This window comes from Somniosus microcephalus, chromosome 1, assembly GCF_052327205.1.
Source record: "Somniosus microcephalus isolate GS21.2 chromosome 1, FLI_Smic_1.0, whole genome shotgun sequence".
NCBI lineage: Eukaryota > Metazoa > Chordata > Chondrichthyes > Squaliformes > Somniosidae > Somniosus > Somniosus microcephalus.
The window spans coordinates 56,788,623-56,809,267 of NC_140987.1; the positions used below are offsets into that span (position 1 = coordinate 56,788,623).

The 20,645-nt window shown below is 47.0% G+C and overlaps 1 protein-coding gene across 11 annotated transcripts in view; it reads left to right on the plus strand.

The window, feature by feature from the left end:
* mast4 (microtubule associated serine/threonine kinase family member 4) overlaps positions 1-20,645 on the plus strand; it is a 571,101-nt gene that overhangs the window by 372,641 nt on the left and 177,815 nt on the right. The window contains exon 1 of one of the 11 annotated variants that reach the window (XM_085981730.1): positions 4,253-4,640. The exons of 9 other annotated variants lie outside the window; for them this stretch is intronic. In XM_085981730.1, coding sequence (XP_085837856.1) covers positions 4,555-4,640 — 86 coding nt within the window. In that variant the 5' untranslated portion in view covers positions 4,253-4,554. Of the gene's footprint in view, positions 1-4,252; positions 4,641-20,645 lie in introns of those variants that run through there. One more of the 11 variants, XM_085981723.1, reaches the window with a different exon arrangement.

Sequence of the window (20,645 nt, forward strand, 5' to 3'; positions counted from 1 at the left end):
GAGTCCGCCTCCCGATGATCTAAGTCCAGGCATGCTGGTGTGAGGATCTTCTCCATTATAAAAATTTTGTTAATAAAATTGATGCGCTATCAATCACTCATAAAAGACTGAGAGTTAAGAGAGTAACTAAAGGCTTTTATTAACAAAAGAATGAAGGTCTGCCTCGAGTGGTCGACCGGTCCAGAATACAAAGTGGCTGGGGAGCAGTCACCTTTATACTAGGACTTGTGGGAGGAGTCAGCCGAGGCATGTCCAGGCATGTACACAGTGGAATACAAACAGTGGTTTACCACACTGCCCATCCAGCGTCCTGGAGGCTGGCCCTCAGGGCAGCTTTCATTGACCGGTGGAAGCGTTCGCAGAGGCCATTCGCCTGTGGGTGGTAGGCTGTGGTGCGGTGTAATTTGACACCGAGTCCTTGGGCCACTGCGTTCCAGAGTTCGGAGGAAAACTGCGGTCCCCTGTCTGACGAAATATCTGCGGGCACTCCGAAACGGGCGATCCAGGAGGAAATGAACGCCCTGGCCACGTCCGCCGAAGTAGTGGATGACAGGGGGACCGCCTCCAGCCATCTGGTGGTGCGGTCAACCATGGTCAGGATGTGTGAAAAACCATGGGAGGGTGGGAGTGGTCCTACCAGGTCCACGTTGACATGGTCAAAACGTTGCTCCGGAACTGTGAAGGTGGCCAACGGAGCTTTGATGTGGCGCTGTACCTTGGCCTTTTGGCAGACCACGCAGGTGTTGGCCCAGTCGCGGACGTCTTTATGCATGCCATGCCATACAAATTTCGCTGACATCAGTTTCTGAGAGGCCTTCATTCCTGGGTGTGACAACCCATGTATGGCGTCGAACACTTGCGGCGCCAGACGACCGGCACGACAGGGCGAGGATCCTGTATGGAGACGTCACACAACAGCGTGGTACCTGCCGAATGGAACTTGACGTCGGCCAACTGGAGGCCAGTGATGGCTGTTCTGTAAGCTTGGACTTCCGGGTCTAAGGCTTGGTCCGCTGCCATGAGGGCGTAGTCGTTGCCCAAATGAACTGTATTGACGATCGCGCGGGAGAGGCAGTCTGCCACCAGGTTGTCCTTACCGGCCATGTGCTGTATATCCGTGGTGAATTCGGATATGTAGGCCAATTGACGTTGCTGTCGGGCTGACCACGGTTCGGTGGTCTTGGCCATTGCAAAGGCTAGCAGCTTATGGTCCACAAAGGTGGTGAAAGGATGTCCTTCCAGAAGGAACCGAAAATGGCGGATGGCCAGAAAAAGGGCGAGCAACTCCCGGTCGAACGTGCTGTATGCTCTCTCGTTCTGCCGTAGTTGACGGCTGAAGAATGCCAACGGCTGCCACGTCCCGTTCACCCACTGCTGTTGCACGGCACCGACTGCGTAGTAGACGCGTCGGTAGTGAGGGCGATGGTGGCTCCTGGCAGCGGGTGCGCCAGCATAGTTGTGTTGGCTAAAGCGCTTTTGGTGTCGGCGAACGCTCGGGCCATGTCATCTGTCCAGTCTACCGGGTTCTTGCCAGTCTTGCCCTTGAGGGCCTCGTACAGGGGCTGCATGAGTAGTGTCGCCTTAGGCACGAAACGGTGGTAAAAGTTTACTATGCCTAGGAATTCCTGCAGGGCCTTTACGTTCTGCGGGCATGGAAAGGATGTCACCGCCTCCACATTCGAAGGTAAAGGAACCGCTCCCTCTGAGGTGATGCGATGCCCCAGGAAGTCAATTTGGTGCAGGCCAAGCTGACACTTGGCCGGGTTGATAATCAGGCCGTGTTGGCTGAGGCGTCGAAAAAGGGTGCGTAGGTGACAGGTATGTTCTTCCTTAGTGGGACTGGCAATCAGAATATCATCTAGGTAGACGAAGAGGAACTTGAGGTCCCGCAGCACGGAGTCCATCAGGCGTTGGAAAGCCTGGGCGGCGTTCTTTAACCTAAACGGCATTCGTAAAAACTCGAAGAGGCCAAATGGGGTGATGACTGCGGTCTTCTGGACGTCTTGTGGATGAACTGGGACCTGGTGGTAGCCCCGGATGAGGTCGACTTTTGAGAACACGGTGTTCCCTGCCAAATGGGCAGAGAAAGCCTGAATGTGGGGGATCGGGTACCGATCAGAAGTGGTGGCGTCGATAGTCGCTGCATGGCCGCCATCCGCCGCCAGGCTTCGGGACGATATGGAGGGGTGAAGACCAGGGACTATTTGACCGGCGAATAATCCCTAACCGTTCCATGGTTGCGAACTCCGCCTTTGTGACCGCCAGCTTGCCAGGTTCCAGGCGCCGGGCCCGTGCGTAGACCGGGGGAGGGCCGTTGGTGGTGATGTGGTGTTCCACACCATGTTTCGTGGCTGTGGAGGAGAACGTGGGTCTTGTCAGGTCGGGGAATTCGCCGAGCAGGCGAGCAAACTCATCAGGAGTCGGGAACGCACAGGAGACGGTGCGCGACGTAGTGTTACTGCGGTAACACGGAGGAGAATTAAAATTTGCTGTGTTGATCAGCCGCCGGTTCCTAACGTCGACCAGGAGGCTGTTGGCGCACAGGAAATCCGTGCCGAGGAGGGGCTGGGAAACTTTGGCCGTAACAAACTCCCAGTGAAAACGTTGCCCCCCGAGGCACACCTCCACTCGCCGTCTGCCGAAGGTCCGAATTGCTCCGCCATTGGCCGCTTCAAGGGTGGGGCCGTGATTCCCCGTCTGCACATCGAGGGCGGACGCAGGTAAAATGCTGCACTGCGCTCCGGTGTCGCACAGAAAACGACGACCGGAGAGAGTATCGGTGACGAACAGCAATTTTCCCGCGTTGCCGATCGCCATTGTGGCCGCAGGGTGCCCGTTAGACCCGTTCCTCGGTGGTCGCAGTGGCAGTTGTTGTTTGGTTGGTTAGGGAAAACTGCAGGGAGGGCGGCACCGCTTCGCCTTCGCGCCAAACTGCGCGTGGTAGAAACACAGCCCAGCAGGCTGACGAGCTGGGGCGGCGTCTGCGGGGGATGGCTGCCTCGTGGCGGCGCAGTACTGCCGAGTTACAGCGAAAATTTTGTCAGCCTCCGCAGCGAGTGTGGCGCAGTCTTCAACTGCAGATCTGGCCAGGGCAGCTTGTACCCGTTAAGGCAGTTGGCTGAGGAAAATCTCGCAGAATAGGAAACATTCCCGTTCTGAGCCCAGGAGTGTGAGCATTTGGCTCATCAACTCTGAAGGCTTGGAGTCCCCGAGCCTGGGCATCGCGAGTAATCGACGGGCGCGCTCTGATTTTGTGAGCCCGAAAACCTGCAGTAACCGCGCTTTGAGGGTTTCATACTTGCGCTCCGTTGGGGGGTTTTCGAGGAGGCTGACGATCCGAGAGGCGGTAGAGCTGTCGAGTGCGGAGACCACGTAACGGTACTTGGTCTGATCCGCAGGGCGAACTGGGCCTCGACCTGAATAAACCACGAGGGCGCTTGCTGCTCCCAGAACTGCGGTAGCTTTAGGGAAACGGCGTTCGCTTCCATGCTGTGCTCTTTTGTGAAAACGTTCACAAAAACAGGGTCACCAATGTAGGAATTAACGAATTCCTACGAATAACGGAGATCGACACGAGAACAATTAAACAGGTCTTTACTCAACGGAGATGCCACGAGGACTGCCTGGGCAGCCCCGTGGTTTGCGACGTGACGTCATCGTGTTTACCCGCGTTTTCCTGCGCTCTTAAAGGGGCCACGCCCCGTACATGCAAACTCTATATACAAAACACAGTAATGTCTAACAATGGTACAGGTTTAGGCTGGTGTTAGAACATCATTAAAGAGAATTATATACAGTTAGCCAGAGTCATTCAGTGGTTCTGCCAGAGTATAATGATATAGCCATTTTGTGTGCTGAGCAATGCATTTGGATTATAGAACCCTATGTCGTGCCTGACTGCTCTTTTGGCATGTAATTATCTTTACCTGCGCCTGGTAAGAATCGGCTTTTGTCACACTGAAAGGATCCAAGGGATTGTTTTATATTCAGGAGTTGGGTAGGGGGAAGAATTGTAATTAAAGTTCCAGATATTCAGCTTTGTATATTTAATATGGAATCCATATATAAATTAAAACATTAAAAGCTAATATCAAGCGGTGTGCATAAGCCAGATTTCCAAACTTTTGTTTTAAATTAAGATATTGCGGTGATAATGCTTCCCTCCCGGTTTCACGGAATGGTAGATTCCGAATAGATGATTTACCTTAGTGTTGCAACTGAACACTGAAATGTTCGAGCAGAATAAAAGCGGTGCGATCGCTGTGCGATCTTTGACAGTGAACGGGGTGTAACTGGAGAAGGTTGCAGAATCTTTGAGATATAAAATAGCACTGATAACTGAACTGGAAGGGACAAAGTGTTTTTTTTAAGTCAGTGCAGTATGTCAAAGCTTGTTGTTTGAGTTGGACTACAGTTTGTGGCAAGCATTCAAAAGGAGCAGCTTTCAACTGACCTGGAAGCCTGATGATGCTGTACCCTCCTGATTTAGAGTACGCATCTTCCCCTTGAATGTGGAAGACCTGTCCTTTTTTGTGAAGTGTTCACTTTTGGATCATGTCTGATTCAAGCTTGTGGTCTGCTCTCTCGAACATCTCAATGCCTCATTTTCTAAATAGAACCAGGCTGCGACGGTCTAAAAGGTAATTTGAAACATTTAGTGCTCAGTGCTGTTGATTTAAGTTTGAAGGAAACATTTGTTTGAAGTTTGAGTTTTGTGACGTTTACAGCTGGTACTGTACTAGTATTCTGTAATTTAAAAGCCAGCTTTGTTTGCCATAATGATTCCAATGTAATGTACACAACAGCTACACATGGTAACCTGGCATTTTGAGCTGTAAGTTAGAGAAGTGCGAGTCAGTTTTGCTAATGTCGTAATCCATTAGCAGATACAATATATTGCATTATAAACCTATCTAACTGAGAACCTTTGCATCATTCTTTCTTGAATTTGGTATCGAGTATACGGCACAGTGCTTTTATTCATCTAAGTCTTTCCATTTGAAAAGTTAACGGCTAAATTGAAATGTTTCTACCTGATGAAAAGAATAATGAAACATGCAGATAAATAATTAAGTGGCAGTCAGCATGGTTTTACATTGAGTTTAGAGCACAGAAACAGGCCATTCGGTCCAACTGCTCTATGCCAGCTGTTTATGCTCCACTCACCTTACGTCATCTCACCCTATCGCCATACCCTTCTATTCCTTTCTTCCTCATGTACTTATCTAGCATCCCCTTAAATGCTAGTCGCTTCAACTACTCCATATGGCAGCAGGTTCCACATTGTAACAACTCTGGGTAAAGTTGTTTCTTCTGAATTCCTTATTGGATTTATTAGTGGCTATCTTAAAGAAAGGAAAGAATTTCCAATTATATGGTGCCTTTCACAACCTCAGGCTGTCCCAATGCACTTTACGGACAATTAATTACTTTTGAAGTGGAGTCACTATGTAGGAAACACGGAAGCCAATTTGCACAAAACAAGCTCCCACAAACAGCAATGTGATAATGACCAGATAATCTGTTTTAGTGATGTTGATTGAGGGATAAATATTGGCCAAGACACTGGGGAGAACTCCCTGCTTTCTTTCGAAATAGTGCCATGGGATCTTTTACGCCCACCTGAGAGGGCAGAGGGTTTAACTTCTCATCTGAAAGACAACACCTCCAACACTGCAGTCCTCCCTCAGTACTGCACTGGCATGTCAGCCTAGATTTCTGTGTTCAAGTCTCTGGAGTGGGCCTTGAACCCACAAACTTCTGATTTAGAGGGAAGAGTGCCACCCACTAAGCCACAGCTGGCACCTTATATTTATGTCCCCTAGTTTTGGAGTCCCCCACAAGTGGAAACTTCTTCTCTACATCCACCCTATCAAACTGCTTCATAATTTCCAAAGACCTCTATTATTTTACCGAAGAGCAATTTTGTCTGAGAAATATATTGGCTTTCTTAGAAGAAGCATGGTGGGTAACGGGAATTCGGTGAATGTTATATATTTATAAATTTTAATGTTTGCACCATGTGGACTAATCTTAGCCACAAAATCAGAAGGCATGGAATTGGGGCTGAGCTGTTGGTGTAAATCAGACATTTCTCAATCTGATGAAGCAAAGGACAGGTAAACATGGATTTGTGTTAGAATGGAAGGGGGTGTTTAACTGTGTTTGAGGTCAGTGCTAGGGCTGTTCACATATTACAGTACATACATGATTTGGAAATGGGGACTGTAACAAAGCTATCTAAATTTACTGATGTGAAATGGGGTGAGGGCTACAAATAACAGGAAACAGCTAAACAAACATAAAGGTATCTGGATATATTGGTGGATTGAACCAACAAGTAGCAAATGTCATTTAATATTAACAAATGTAAGGAGACTCAACTTGGGTAGGGCAATGAGCAGTGGGAGAATAAGACCAATAGTAGACCACAAGACACAACACAGGAGAACAATCAGGGGGCTGATGGATGTCTTACTGAAACCATCAATGTAGTGTGCGACAGCAGGAAGGAAGGTTCCTTGAGCTGTATAGCCAAAGGGGTAGAAGGTAATAATGATCTTGTACAGCAGGATTTGACCTCACCCAGTGTACTGTATAAAATTATGGTCACATTCTTGTAAGCGCCTAATTAATTAAGCCAATACCAGGAATTAGGCTCCTGAGCTATGAGTAGTGAGTAAGGATGATGGGATTGTTTCCACGGAGGATAAAAGGGCTTGGAGACTTGTTGAAGTTTTGTTCTCCCTCTTTTATATAAAAAAAAAAAAAAATGCATCCTGATGCGAAACTATTTCAGTCATTCTAATCTAGAGATCTTAGGCAACATATTGTGGCAAAGAGGCTCATCCAAAGAATCTTTATATAGAAATTATTACATGGAAACAGGTCACTGGGCCCAAACAGTCCATTTTCGTATTTATCTTCCATGTGAGCAGTGGTCCTAATCTCATGTGTCTGCTCTGTTCCCATATCCCTTTATTCCCCTTGCCTCCAAATACCTATCTAACCTATTAAATGAATGTTAAGTATCAAGTTGATTCTGATTGTTTTCCTTCATGTTATATGTACATGTTGACCTCCGAGAGACCAATTCCAAAATTGGACTTTCCATCTTGAACCAAACTATCTGGTTGATTGTCATGAGTCAGCTTCTGAGTAGCAACAGCTAACATACTGTATAGGTCATCTCCATTACGGCCTCTACCTGTGATTATAGTGCATTGTTGAAAAGAATCATGACCTGGTGCTCTAAATGTTCTATTGACTCAGCAGTTCATCTTCTCACAGGTGTCCTTTTTAAAGAATTCATTCATTGGATGTGGCATCGCTGGCAAAGCCAGCATTTATTGCCCATTCCTAGTTACCCTTGAGAAGGTGGTGGTGAGCCGCCGTCATGAACTGCTGCAGCCCGTGTGGTGAAGGTACTCCCACAGTGCTGTTGTGCAGGGAGTTCCAGGATTTTGACCCAGCGACGCTGAAGGAACGGCGATATATTTCCAGGTCCGAATGGTGTGTGACTTGGAGGGGAACTTGGAGGTGGTGGTGTTCCCATGCGCCTGCTACCCTTGTCCTTCTAGGTGGTAGAGGTCACGGGTTTGGGAGATGCTGTCAAAGAAGCCTTGGTGAGTTGCTGCAGTGCATCTTGTAGATGGTACACACTGCAGCCATGTTGTGCCAGAGGTGGAGGGAGTGAGTTTTTAAGGTGGTGGATGGGGTGCCGATCAAGCCAACTGCTTTGTCCTGGATGGTGTCAAGCTTCTTCAGTGTTGTTGGAGCTGTACCCATTAAGTCAAGTGGAGAGTATTCCATCGCACTCTTGACTTGTGCCTTGTAAGTGGCGAAAATACTTTGGGGAGTCTGGAGGTGAGACTCTTGCCACAGAATACCCAGCCTCTGAGCTGCTCTTGTAGGCACGGTATTTATGTGGCTGGTCCAGTTGTGTTTCTGGTCAATCCTTCAGGATGCTCATGGTGCGGGATTTGGCAATTGTAATGCTATTGAATGTCATGTTATTGTTGTTAGACTCTCTCTTGTTGGAGATGGTCATTGCTTGGCACTTGTGGCGCAAAGTTGCTTGGCACTTAGTGGCCCAAGCCTGAATGTTGTCCAGGTCTTGCTGCATGCGAGCACAGACTGCCTCATTATCTGTGGCATTGTGAATGAAACTGAACACTGTGCAATCATCCTCAAACATCCCCACTTCTGACCTTATGATGGAGGCAAGGCCCTGTTGTACCTTCAGGGTTTCCCTGACTAGATTGAAAACCACCATCTACAAGGCACAACTAAGGAGTGTGATGGAATACGCACCACTTGCCTGGATGAGTGCAGCTCCAACAACACTCATAGAAGAAGCTAGCAGCAGGAGTAGGCCATTCGGCCCCTCGAGCCCGCTCCGCCATTTAATGAGATCATGGCTGATCATCCAAATTCAGTACCCTGTTCCTGCTTTCTCCCCATATCCCTTTACCCTCAAGAAATATATCCAACTCCTTCTTGAATATATTTAATGAATTGGCCTCAACTGCCCTGTGTGGCAGAGAATTCCACAGGTTCACCACTCTCTGGGTGAAGAAATTCCTCCTCATCTCAGTCCTAAATGGCTTACCCCTTATCCTTAGACTGCGACCCCTGATTCTGGACTCCCCTGCCATCGGGAACATCCTTCTGCATCTAGTCTGTCTAGTCCTGTTAGAATTTTATAAGTTTCAATGAGATCCCCTCTCATTCTTCTAAACTCCAGCGAATATAAGCCCAATCGACCCAACCTTTCCTCATACGTCATTCCTGCCATCCCAGGTATCAGTCTGATGAATCTTCGCTGCACTCCCTCCATGGCAAGAACATCCTTCCTCAGATAAGGTGACCAAAACTGCACACAATACTCAAGGTGTGGTCTCACCAAGGCCCTGTACAACTGCAGCAAGACTTCCTTGCTCCTGTACTCAAATCCTCTCGCTATGAAGGCCAACATACCATTTGCCTTCTTAACCGCCTGCTGCACCTGCATGCTTACCTTCAGCGACTGGTGCACAAGGACACCCAGGTCTCATTGCACTTCCCCTTTTCCCAATCTATTGCCGTTCAGATAATCTGTCTTCCTGTTTTTGCCACCGAAGTGGATAACCTTGCATTTATCCACATTATACTGCATCTGCCCAATCACCCAACCTGTCCAAATCGTACTGGAGTTTCTCTGCATCCTCCTCACAGCATGCACGCCCACCTAGCTTTGTGTCGTCTGCAAACTTGGAGATATTACATCTAGTTCCCTCGTCTAGATCATTAATATATATTGTGAATAGCTGGGGTCCTAGGCACCAATCCCTGCGGTACCCCACTAGTCACTGCCTGCCACTCGGAAAAAGACCCGTTTATTCCAACTCTTTGCTTCCTGTCTGCCAACCAGTTCTCTATCCAAGACAGTACCTTACCCCCAATCCCATGTGCTTTAACTTTACATGCTAATCTCTTATGCGGGACCTTATCGAAAGCCTTCTGAAAGTCCAAATACACCACATCCACTGGTTCTCCCTTATCTATTCTACCAGTTACACTCTCAAAAGATTCCAGTAGATTAGTTGAGCATGATTTACCTTTTGTAAATCCATGTTGACTTTGTCCGATCCTGACACTGTTTTCCAAGTGCTCTGCTATTCCATCTTTTATAATGGACTAGCATTTTCCCCACTACCGATGTCAGGCTTACCGCTCTATAATTCGCCGTTTTCTCTCTACCACCCTTCTTAAATAGTGGGGTTACATTAGCTATCCTCCAATCCATGGGAACTGCTCCAGAGTCTATAGAATTTTGGAAGATGATCAGCAATGCATCTACTATTTCTAGGGCCACTTCCTTAAGTACCCTAGGATGTAAATTATCAGGCCCTGGGAATTTATCGGCCTTCAATCCCGTCAATTTCCCTAACACCATTTCCCTACAAATACTGATTTCATTCGATTCCTCCTTCTCATTAGCCCCTATGTTCCCTGACATCTCTGGGAGGTTATTTGTGTCCTCCTTTGTGAAGACAGAACCAAAGTATGTATTTAATTGGTAAGCCATTTCTTTGTTCCCCATTATCAATTCCCCTGATTCTGACTGCAAGAGACCTACGCTTGACTTCACCAATCTTTTTCTCTTCACATATCTATAGAAGCTTTTACAGTCTCTTTTTATGTTCCTGCAAGCTTACTCTCATAATCTATTTTCCCCCTCTTAATTAATCCTTTTGTCGTCCTTTGCTGAATCCTAAACTGCTCCGAATCCTCAGGTTTGCTGCTTTTTCTGGCCAATTTATATGTCCTCTCCTTGGATCTTATGCTTTCCCTAATTTCCCTTGTTAGCCACGGTTGAGTCACCTTTTTTGTTTTATTTTTATGCCAAACAGGGATGAACAATTTCTGTAGTTCATCCATGTGATCTTTAAATGTTTGCCATTGCCTATCCACCATCAATCCTTTAAGTAACGTTCCCCAATCCATCCTAGCCTCATACCATCATAGTCTCCTTTATTTAAAATCAGGACCCTAGTCTCTGAGTCAACGACTTCACTCTCCATTTTAATGAAGAATTCGATCATATTATGATCGCTCCTCCCCAAGGGGCCTCGCACAACAAGATTGCTAATTAATCCTTCCTCATTACATAATACCCAGTCTAAGATGGCCTGATCTCTGGTTGGTTCCTCGACATATTGGTCCAGGAAACCATCCCATATACACATGGTCCACATTGGTACCAACGACATAGGTAAAAAGAGGGATGAGGTCCTGCATCAAGAATTTAGGGAGCTAGGTAACAGATTAAAGAGCAGGACCTCAAAGGTTGTAATCTCTGGATTACTCCCAGTGCCACGTGCTAGTAAGTATAGGAATGGGAGGATAGAGCAGATGAATGCGTGGCTAAAGAGTTGGTGTAGGGGGGAGGGTTTTACTTTCCTGGATCACTGGGCCTGCTTCTGGGAAAGGTGGGACTTGTACAAGTCGGACGGGTTGCACCTGAACCAGAGCGGGACAAATATCCTTGCGGGGAGGTTTGCTAGCACTGTTGGGGGGGGTTTAAACTAACTTGGCAGGGGGATGGGATACAGAGGGGAGCTGAAATAGGGGGGGATGTGCTGCCAATTATAGAGAAAAAAACAAGTCAGCTTGGTAGACAGGGCAAATATATAAGGGCAAGGCTGGATGGCATCTATTTTAATGCAAGGAGTCTTGCGAATAAGGTGGATGAACTGAAGGTGTTGATAAACACATGGGAGTATGATATTGTTGCTATCACGGAGACATGGTTGAGGGAAGGGCAAGACTGGCAGCTCAATATTCCGGGGTACAGAATCTTCAGGCGAGACAGAGGGGGAGGTATAAGAGGAGGGGGTGTCGCAATATTAATTAAGGAGTCAATTACTGCAGTAAGGAGGGATGATATATTAGCAGGGTCCTCTAATGAGGCCATATGGGTGGAGCTTAAAAACAAAAAGGGGGCAAGCACTTTGCTGGGAGTGTACTATAGGCCTCCAAACAGTCAGGGGGAGATAGAGGAACAGATATGTAGGCAAATCTCAGAGAAATGTGCAAATAATAGGGTAATAATAATGGGGGATTTCAACTTCCCCAATATTAACTGGGATAGTCAGAGTGTGAAAGGCTCAGAGGGTGTAGAATTCTTAAAGTGCATCCAGGAGAGCTTTTTGAGCCAGCATGTAGAAAGTCCTACAAGAGAGGGGGCGGTACTGGACCTAATTCTAGGGAATGTGGCCGGCCAAGTGGAAAAAGTGCTAGTAGGTGAGCACTTTGGTGATAGTGACCATAATATGGTAAGATTTAAGGTGGCCATGGAAAAGGACAGGGATGGGCCGGAAATAAAGGTTCTAAATTGGGGGAAGGCCGATTTTAATAGGATAAGGCAGGATCTGGCCAAAATGGACTGGGATCAGCTACTTGTAGGAAAATCCGCATCGGAGCAATGGGAGGCTTTCAGAAGGGAGATTGAGATCATACAATGGCAACATGTTCCCGTAAAGGTCAAGGGTGGTTCCAAAAACCACAGGGAACCTTGGATGACAGGGGATATACGAGAATGGATTAGGAAAAAAAGGAGGGCTTTTGGTAGATACAAAAGGCTAAAGACGGAGGAAGCCCTAGAGGAGTACAAAAAGTGCAGGGGGATACTTAAAAAAGAAATTAGGAGATCAAGGAGGGGCCATGAAATAACACTGGCAAGCAAAATAAAGGAAAATCCAAAGATGTTTTATAAGTATATTAAGGGTAAGAGGATAACTAGGGAAAAAATAGGGCCCATTAGGGACAAAAGTGGCAATCTGTGTGTGGAGCCGGAAGATGTAGGAGGGGTTCTAAATGAATTTTTTGCATCTGTTTTCACTATGGAGAAGGACGATGTAGACATAGAAATAGGGCGGGGGGACTGTGATATGCTCGAACATATTAACATCGAGCGGGAGGAGGTATTGGCGGTTTTAGCTGGCCTAAAAATGGATAAATCCCCAGGCCCGGATGAAATGTATCCCAGGCTGCTGTGTGAGGCAAAGGAGGAGATTGCGGGGGCTCTAACACATATATTCAGGACCTCTCTGGCCACAGGGAATGTGCCAGAGGACTGGAGAACCGCTAATGTAGTACCATTATTCAAGAAGGGTAGTAGGGAAAAACCGGGGAACTACAGGCCAGTGAGTGGTAGGAAAATTATTGGAAAAAATCCTGAGGGACAAAATTTGTCTCCACTTGGAGAGGCAAGGATTAATCAGGGATAGTCAACATGGCTTTGTCAAGGGAAGATCATGTCTGACTAATTTGATTGAATTTTTTGAGGGGGTGACTAGGTGTGTGGATGAGGGTAACGCAGTGGATGTGGTATACATGGATTTCAGTAAGGCCTTCGATAAAGTCCCGCACAGGAGACTGGTCAAGAAGGTAAGAGCCCATGGAATCCAGGGTGCCTTGGCACATTGGATACAAAACTGGCTTAGTGGCAGAAGGCAGAGGGTGATGGTCGAAGGTTGTTTTTGTGACTGGAAGCCTGTGGCCAGTGGGGTACCACAGGGATCGGTGCTGGGTCCCTTGCTGTTTGTGGTCTACATTAATGACTTGGATATGAATGTAAAGGGTATGATCAGTAAGTTCGCGGATGATACAAAAATTGGTAGGGTGGTAAATAGCGAGGAGGGTAGCCTCAGTCTGCAGGACGATATAGATGGGTTGGTCAGATGGGCGGAACAGTGGCAAATGGAATTTAACCCGGAAAAGTGCGAGGTGATGCACTTTGGGGGGACTAACAAGGCAAAGGAATACACAATGAATGGAAAGACCCTAGGCAAGACGGAGGGTCAGAGGGATCTGGGTGTGCAAGTACACAGATCCCTGAAGGCGGCGGAACAGGTGGATAAGGTGGTAAAAAAGGCATATGGGATACTTGCCTTCATTAGCCGAGGCATTGAATATAAGAGCAAGGAGGTTATGATGGAGCTGTATAAAACACTGGTTAGGCCACAGCTGGAATATTGTGTGCAGTTCTGGTCGCCACACTACAGGAAGGATGTGATCGCGTTAGAGAGGGTGCAGAGGAGGTTCACCAGGATGTTACCAGGGCTGGAGCGCTTCAGCTATGAAGAGAGACTGGGCAGGTTGGGTTTGTTTTCCTTGGAGCTGAGGAGGCTGAGGGGGGACATGATTGAGGTGTACAAAATTATGAGGGGCATAGATAGGATGGATGCTGAGGAGCTTTTTCCCTTAGTAGAGGGGTCAATAACTAGGGGGCATAGATTCAAGGTAAAGGGCGGGAGGTTTAGAGGGGATTTGAGAAAGAACTTTTTCACCCAGAGGGTGGTTGGAGTCTGGAACTCACTGCCTGAAAGGGTTGTGGAGGCAGAAACCCTCACAACATTTAAGAAGCATTTGGATGTGCACTTGAAATGCCATAGCATACAAGGCTACGGGCCAAATGCTGGAATATGGGATTAGATTAGACAGGGCTTGATGGCCGGCGCGGACACGATGGGCCGAAGGGCCTCTATCCGTGCTGTATTACTCTATGACTCTATGACTCTAGGAATTCCTCCTCCACAGTATTGTTACTAATTTGGTTAGCCCAGTCTATATGTAGATTAAAGTCACCCATGATAACTGCTGTGCCCTTATTGCACGCGTCTCTAATTTCCCGTTTAATGCCATCCCCAACCTTAGCATTACTGTTTGGGGGTCTGTATATAACTCCCACTAACGTTTTCTGCCCCTTGGTATTTCTCAGCTCTACCCATACAGATTCCACATCATCAGAGCTAATATCCTTCCTTACTATTGTGTTAATCTCTTCTTTAACCAGCAATGCTACCCTACCTCCTTTTCCTTTTTTCCTGTCCTTCCTGAATATTGAATACCCCTGGATGTTGAATTCCCAGTCTTGGTCACCCTGGAGCCATGTCTCCGTAATCCCAATTATATCATATCCGTTTACATCTATTTGCGCAGCTAATTCATCCACCTTATTACAAATGCTCCACGCATTAAGACACAAAGCCTTCAGGCTTGATTTTTTTAACACTCTTAGTCCTTTTAGAATTCTTATTTACTGTGGCCCTGTATGATTTACACCCTTGATTTCTCTGCCTTCCACTTTTGCTTTTCTCCTTCCTTTCTTTTGCTTCTATCCTTGCTTCCCTTTCCTCTGTCTCCTTGCACAGGTTCCCAACCCCCTGCCATTTTAGTTTAAACCCTCCCCAACAGCACTAGCAAACACTCCCCCTAGGATATCGGTTCCAGTCCTGCCCAGGTGCAAACCGTCCAGTTTGTACTGGTCCCACCTCCCCCAGAACCGGTTCCAATGTCCCAGGAATTTGAATCCCTCCCCCTTCCACCATTCCTCTAGCCACGTATTCATCTGAAATATCCTTCTATTTCTACTCTGACTAGCAAGTGGCACTGGTAGCAATCCTGAGATTAATACCTTTTTGAGGTCCTATTTTTTAATTTACCTCCTAACTCCCTATATTCAGCTTTTAGGACCTCATCCCGTTTTTACCTATATCGATGGTACCTATATGCACCACGACAACTGGCCCTCCAGAATGTCCTGCAGCCGCTCCGAGACATCCTTGACCCTTGCACCAGGAAGGCAACATACCATCCTGGAGTCTCGTTTGCGGCCGGAGAAACGCTTATCTATTCCCCTTACAATAGAATCCCCTAACACTATAGCTCTCCCACTCTTTTTCCTCCTGTCCTGTGCAGCAGAACCACCCACGGTGCCAGGAAGTTGGCTGCTGCTGCCTTCCTCTGATAAGCAATCTCCCTCGCCAATATCCAAAGCGGTATATCTGTTTGAGAGGGGGATTGCCACAGGATACCCCTGCACTACCTGCCTGCGCCTACTACTCTGCCTGGTGGTCACCCATTCTCTTCCTGCCTGTGCAGCCTTTACCTGCGGTGTGACCAACTCCCTAAACGTGCTATCCACGACGTCCTCAGCATTGCGAATGCTCCAGTATGTATCCATTCGCAGCTCCAGCGCCGCAATGTGGTCTGTCAGTAGCTGCAGCTGGATACACTTCCTGCACACATGGTCGTCAGGGACACTTAGTCCCTGATTTCCCACATAGCGCAGGAGGAGCATGCCACAGGGCCGAGCTGTCCTGCCATGACTTACCCTTTAATTAATTTAAATCAAATCAGTACCACTAATTACACTACAATTAAATGATATACTCATGGGTCCTTGGTTACTAGCACTCCCCAATACACAACAGAGACCTTAGAAAGTATAACCACAAAAATTAAGCCCTTCTAAATTTTATAAACTGTTAATCTTAACTGTCAAACTATAGAGAAGTATAAATACTCGCTTGGCCGTACTCACCCAATCAGCTGCTTCCTTTTGCCAGCGTCACTTTTTGAATCGTGACATGGCTGCAGAACGCTGCCGCCGGTCTGTGAGATTGGTAAGCCTCTGTAAAAAAGCTCGCGAAAGTGAGTTTAAATATTCACTGTATCGCCGCTCTCTGCTCCTCCCGACACTGGCCTCTGTAAAAGAAGCTCGACACCATCCAGGACGAAGTAGCCACTTGATTGGCACCCCATTCACCTCCTTAAACATTCACTCCCTCCACCACCGGCGCACCGTGGCTGCAGTGTGTACCATCTACAAGATGCGCTACAGCAACTCGCCAAGGCTTCTTCGGCAGCACCTCCCAAACCCGTAACCTCTTCCACCGAGAAGGACAAGGGCAGCAGATGCATGGGAATATCATCACCTCCAAGTTTCCCTCCAAGTCATACACCATCCTGACTTGGAAGAATATCGCTGTTTCTTCATCGTCGCTGGGTCAAAATCCTGGAACTCCCTATCTAACAGCACTGTGGGAATACCTTCACCACACGGACTGCAGCGGTTCAAGAAGGCGGCTCACCACTACCTTCTCAAAGGCAATTAGGCATAGACAATAAATGCTGGCCTTGCCAGCGACGCCCACATCCCAGGAACGAATAAAAACATATCTTTGCAGTCCCTGCCTTTTAGGCTGGCTGGGGCTTTGCTTTCTGTTAGTTTTATGAAAGTTGGTGGTTCTTATGACCACCAATTAAACCTGTCTGTTCAGCTTTGGATATGAATTGTACAATCAAAAGTTTTGTCACATCCATTTGAAACGGCAGCAACATACCATGACATAGGGACTTGCTTTCAGCTGCAACACCTGATCATGTTGGTGAACTTCAAGCTTTAATTATGAATATTCTAATCACAGCTAAAAATGTTGCCATTCCAACAGTCTTGTTTCCAGCACTTGTGCAATTGGACCCTCGAGCTAACTGTGAATTTTAATTTAGTGACCATTTCAACTTTCAATCTCCTTGTGGATCATGAAAAAACACGCAACAACTTTGTGGGAGCTTCATTGTTTTCCATGAACAGAAAGTTCCTTCAAGCATGTTATCTGTAGACTTTAATATTTGTTTGTGCTTACGATTGTTTGTGCTCTTGTCCCTTGTGTTTGGTATGCTAGTTGACATTTCAATTCTTAATCTTGGATTTTGTCTGAAGTTTTGATCAGCATTACCTTGGAACTACATCTTGAAAAATTGCAGTGCCAAGATTTTCCTGCCATCTCATTTCATAGAGATCAAATGCAGATTTCACTTTACAGATGTTCCTTGCCATTCCATATTACTTTTGTAAATCTAGACAGCTATTTTCTTCATGTGACTAACCCTCAAGTAACTGCAGAACCAAACAATGTGTTTTTTTTGCGATGTGTATCTTTGTGATGAACTCGTAGAGCAACAGTGACCAGGTGAATTGAATTGCACACTCACTTCACTGCGTCAATATGCACGTCACGGGTCAAAGTCAACAGTCACAGTGGACTGCATTTTTAAGGCACGCACGTGCCATAGTCTTCAGTGTTTTACAAAACATTTTTGTTACGAGGCATTTAAAAAAAATTATTCTTTGTAGAACACTTCAGTTCTTAAGGTAGGCCTCAACATCGGCCCAGATTTGGTGGTGGGGGGTGGGTGCGATGACGGCTTATGCACAGCGTACGCCATCGTAAGCCCTGTAAAAGGCCCTGCAAGTTCCGGGGTTCCGCATGGGCTGCGCATGCGTGAAAACGCCGGAACTTGCGATCATACAAGGTTCGCCTCAACGGATCTACTGCGCTGAACCAAAAAATCACTTTCGCTGGCGCAGGGTTGGACTATTTGCTCAACTACTGCCCAACAAATGCCCACGAAACCCTTACGCCTGGTAAAAGCCGGCATGGGACCTGCTTTCACCAGCATACGGGTTACTATAAATGTTAAATTTAAAATTTAAAAATAAAAAATTCATCCACCAACATTTAAAATTAGTTGATATCAATTTGGCCCAGATTAAAATGTTTAAAATTATTTTTCAAAAAATTAAATTTTTATTGTAAATGCTTCATTTAAGAACATAAGAACATAAGAAATAGGAGCAGCAGTAGGCCAATCGGCCCCTCGAGCCTGCTCTGCCATTTAATAAGATCATGGCTGATCTGATCCTAACCACCAATCTACTATCACAGAACCATCTCCTGAATCTAACAGAATTAGACACACGAAATAGGAGCAGGATCAGGCTACACGGCCCCTGGGCCCGCTCCGCTACCCACAGGGCCATGTCCGATCCGAACCTAGACTCATGTCCAAATTTGTAAATGGGAACATTTATTTTTATTCCAGTTGTGTAAATTAATTATTTGGGGATTCCTCATAAGCTTATGAGGAATCCCCAAATCCTCATTTCTGATTGGAGGACCCGGCCCACGTGATCCCAAGGATGCTTCCAAACCTTTTTTTTCGGGTTGGAGGCATACTCCGGAGATACGTCTCCAACCGCAAATTCCGGCCCAATCAAATCACAGACAGCCTACCACAATTTTTGGCACTGCTTTGGTATAATCTTGAGTCTGTGGAGAATAAATAAATGAAGAAAATATGAATTGCACTCACTGTCGATGTGTGACATTCCTCATTCTTTAAAGCTAGTTAAATTTTCAGATACCTGAATCCCACCTTCTTCCCCACTCTCTCAACTCTGATTTGGAGCATTTAAACAGTTTGGGGGAAATTTTAACCTAAAAAACAGGTAGGTTGGGGGCGTGGGGCAGTTAAATTGTTAAAAATGGGATTCCCGTCCAGAACTCTCCTCCAACCTGCCCACTTGCGGTTTTAACGGAGGCGGTATGTTGGGTGGGACAGCCCAGGAGCTGGAACATCAATTTAAATATTATAATGAGGCTGGAAGCTTTTTTGTTAACCTTCATTTTGTTTATAACTGCATGTGGACGGGTTTTACACAACTTGTAAAATCCGGCAGTTACAGCAAGGCGGGGACTGCTGGATCCAGGAGGCAAGTGCTTTTATACCTACCTCCTGGGTCCAGGGTCCCTGCCTAACCCACCCCCCGCGATCGGAGAACCCCTCACGAGGCCTCTGATTTCCCCCCCCCCCCCCCCCCCCCCCACCCCTTCCACAATGATGCTGAGGCCGGCCACGGATCTTTTCTTTATCCACCCTGATCCTCTCTCCCTGCCCCGCCCCACCCCCCGATCCTTTTAACGGCTCGGCCCGATCCCTCCCTCCCTCCTCCATGCGGCCTAGTGCTGCAGGCCTACCTGCCCGCAGCCAGCGCCTCAATCTGGCTGGCTGTGGATGGAAAACTGAGACCTCGCATGCAAATCAGGCCATGACGTTAAAGTCGGCGGGGCCTGCAGAAAAACTGGCCTCCCAGGTTTCCCGACCGCCTCGGAGCCCCCCGCTCCGCCGCCCCCCCCCCCTCCCTCCGCCCCCAACTCGCTCTCCTCCTCAAAATCCAGCCCTTTATATTTATGGGAACAGTTTGCAATTCAGGCATAGTGTTCTGCATGTTCACAGAAACATAGAAGATAGGAGCAGGAGTAGGCCATTCGGCCCCTCGAGCCTGCTCCGCCATTCAATGAGATCATGGCTGACCATCCAAATTCAGTACCCTGTCCCTGCCTTCTCCCCATATCCCTTGATCCCTTTAGCCTTAAGTAATATATCCAACTCCTTCTTGAATATATTTAATGAATTGGCCTCCACTGCCTTCTGTGGTAGAGAATTCCACAGGTTCACCACTCTCTGGGTGAAGAAATTCCTCCTCATCTCTGTCCCAAATGACTTACCCCTTATCCTTAGCCTGTGACCCCTGGTTCTGGACTCCCCGGCCATCGGGAACATCCTTCGTGCATCTAGTCTGTCTAGTCCTGTTAGAATTTTATAAGTTTCAATGAGATCCCCTCTCATTCTTCTAAACTCCAGCGAATATAAGCCCAATCGACCCAATCTCTCCTCATACGTCATGCGTTTCAAAATGCTGAAGATTCGTACTTTGTTGAGATCAGCACCTAATGCACCTCCTCTGACCTTGTGGAGCTCTATCAATGACTCATGCACTTGCTGACAGCAGCAGGTTGTGAATCTGACGAGCGAGTCTCGGATGCTTCAGACTGTGAACGAGAAAGTCTCATCAGAGATGGCCCTAGTGACGGGTAGAGCTAGTTACATTGGTTGTCACTGTGTTATTGAACTGGATAAGGCAAGATACATTCAATTTGTGACTGACAACTTATACACTACAATTGAAAGTAAGGATGGAGTTCCTGAAAGCATTGGCCATGCGAGCGAAATTACAGAATCTTTGGAAAATTCGACTTGCTTGATGAATGTATTCTGCATAATGTTCCACCAGCAGTTTCTCACTTACCATCCACATTATGGGGTTGAAAGCAGTCGCTTTTCCAGACACCTTTATTATACAGTCATAATTAAGCTATTGGAGACCATGGAGGAACATGATGTCCAGGACATGGGTTGCAATTTCGCCTACCGAGGCAGGTCCGGGGCGGCCGGGGTCGGTGGCGGGGTGCGACCCCGCTGCTGGCTCCATCCCGCTCTGTGAAAAGAATTTTACATTGATTGAGCTTGTTGAACCCACCCAGCGCGTTTCCCAGCCAATTGAAGGAAACGAGTCTGATGACATCAGTTGATGATGCATCATCAGCCGGTTTCCTTAAAGGGACCGTGCCCAAATTTAGTCTGATAATTCTGCTATTAGTATTATACAGAATTGAGATGCTGCAACACTG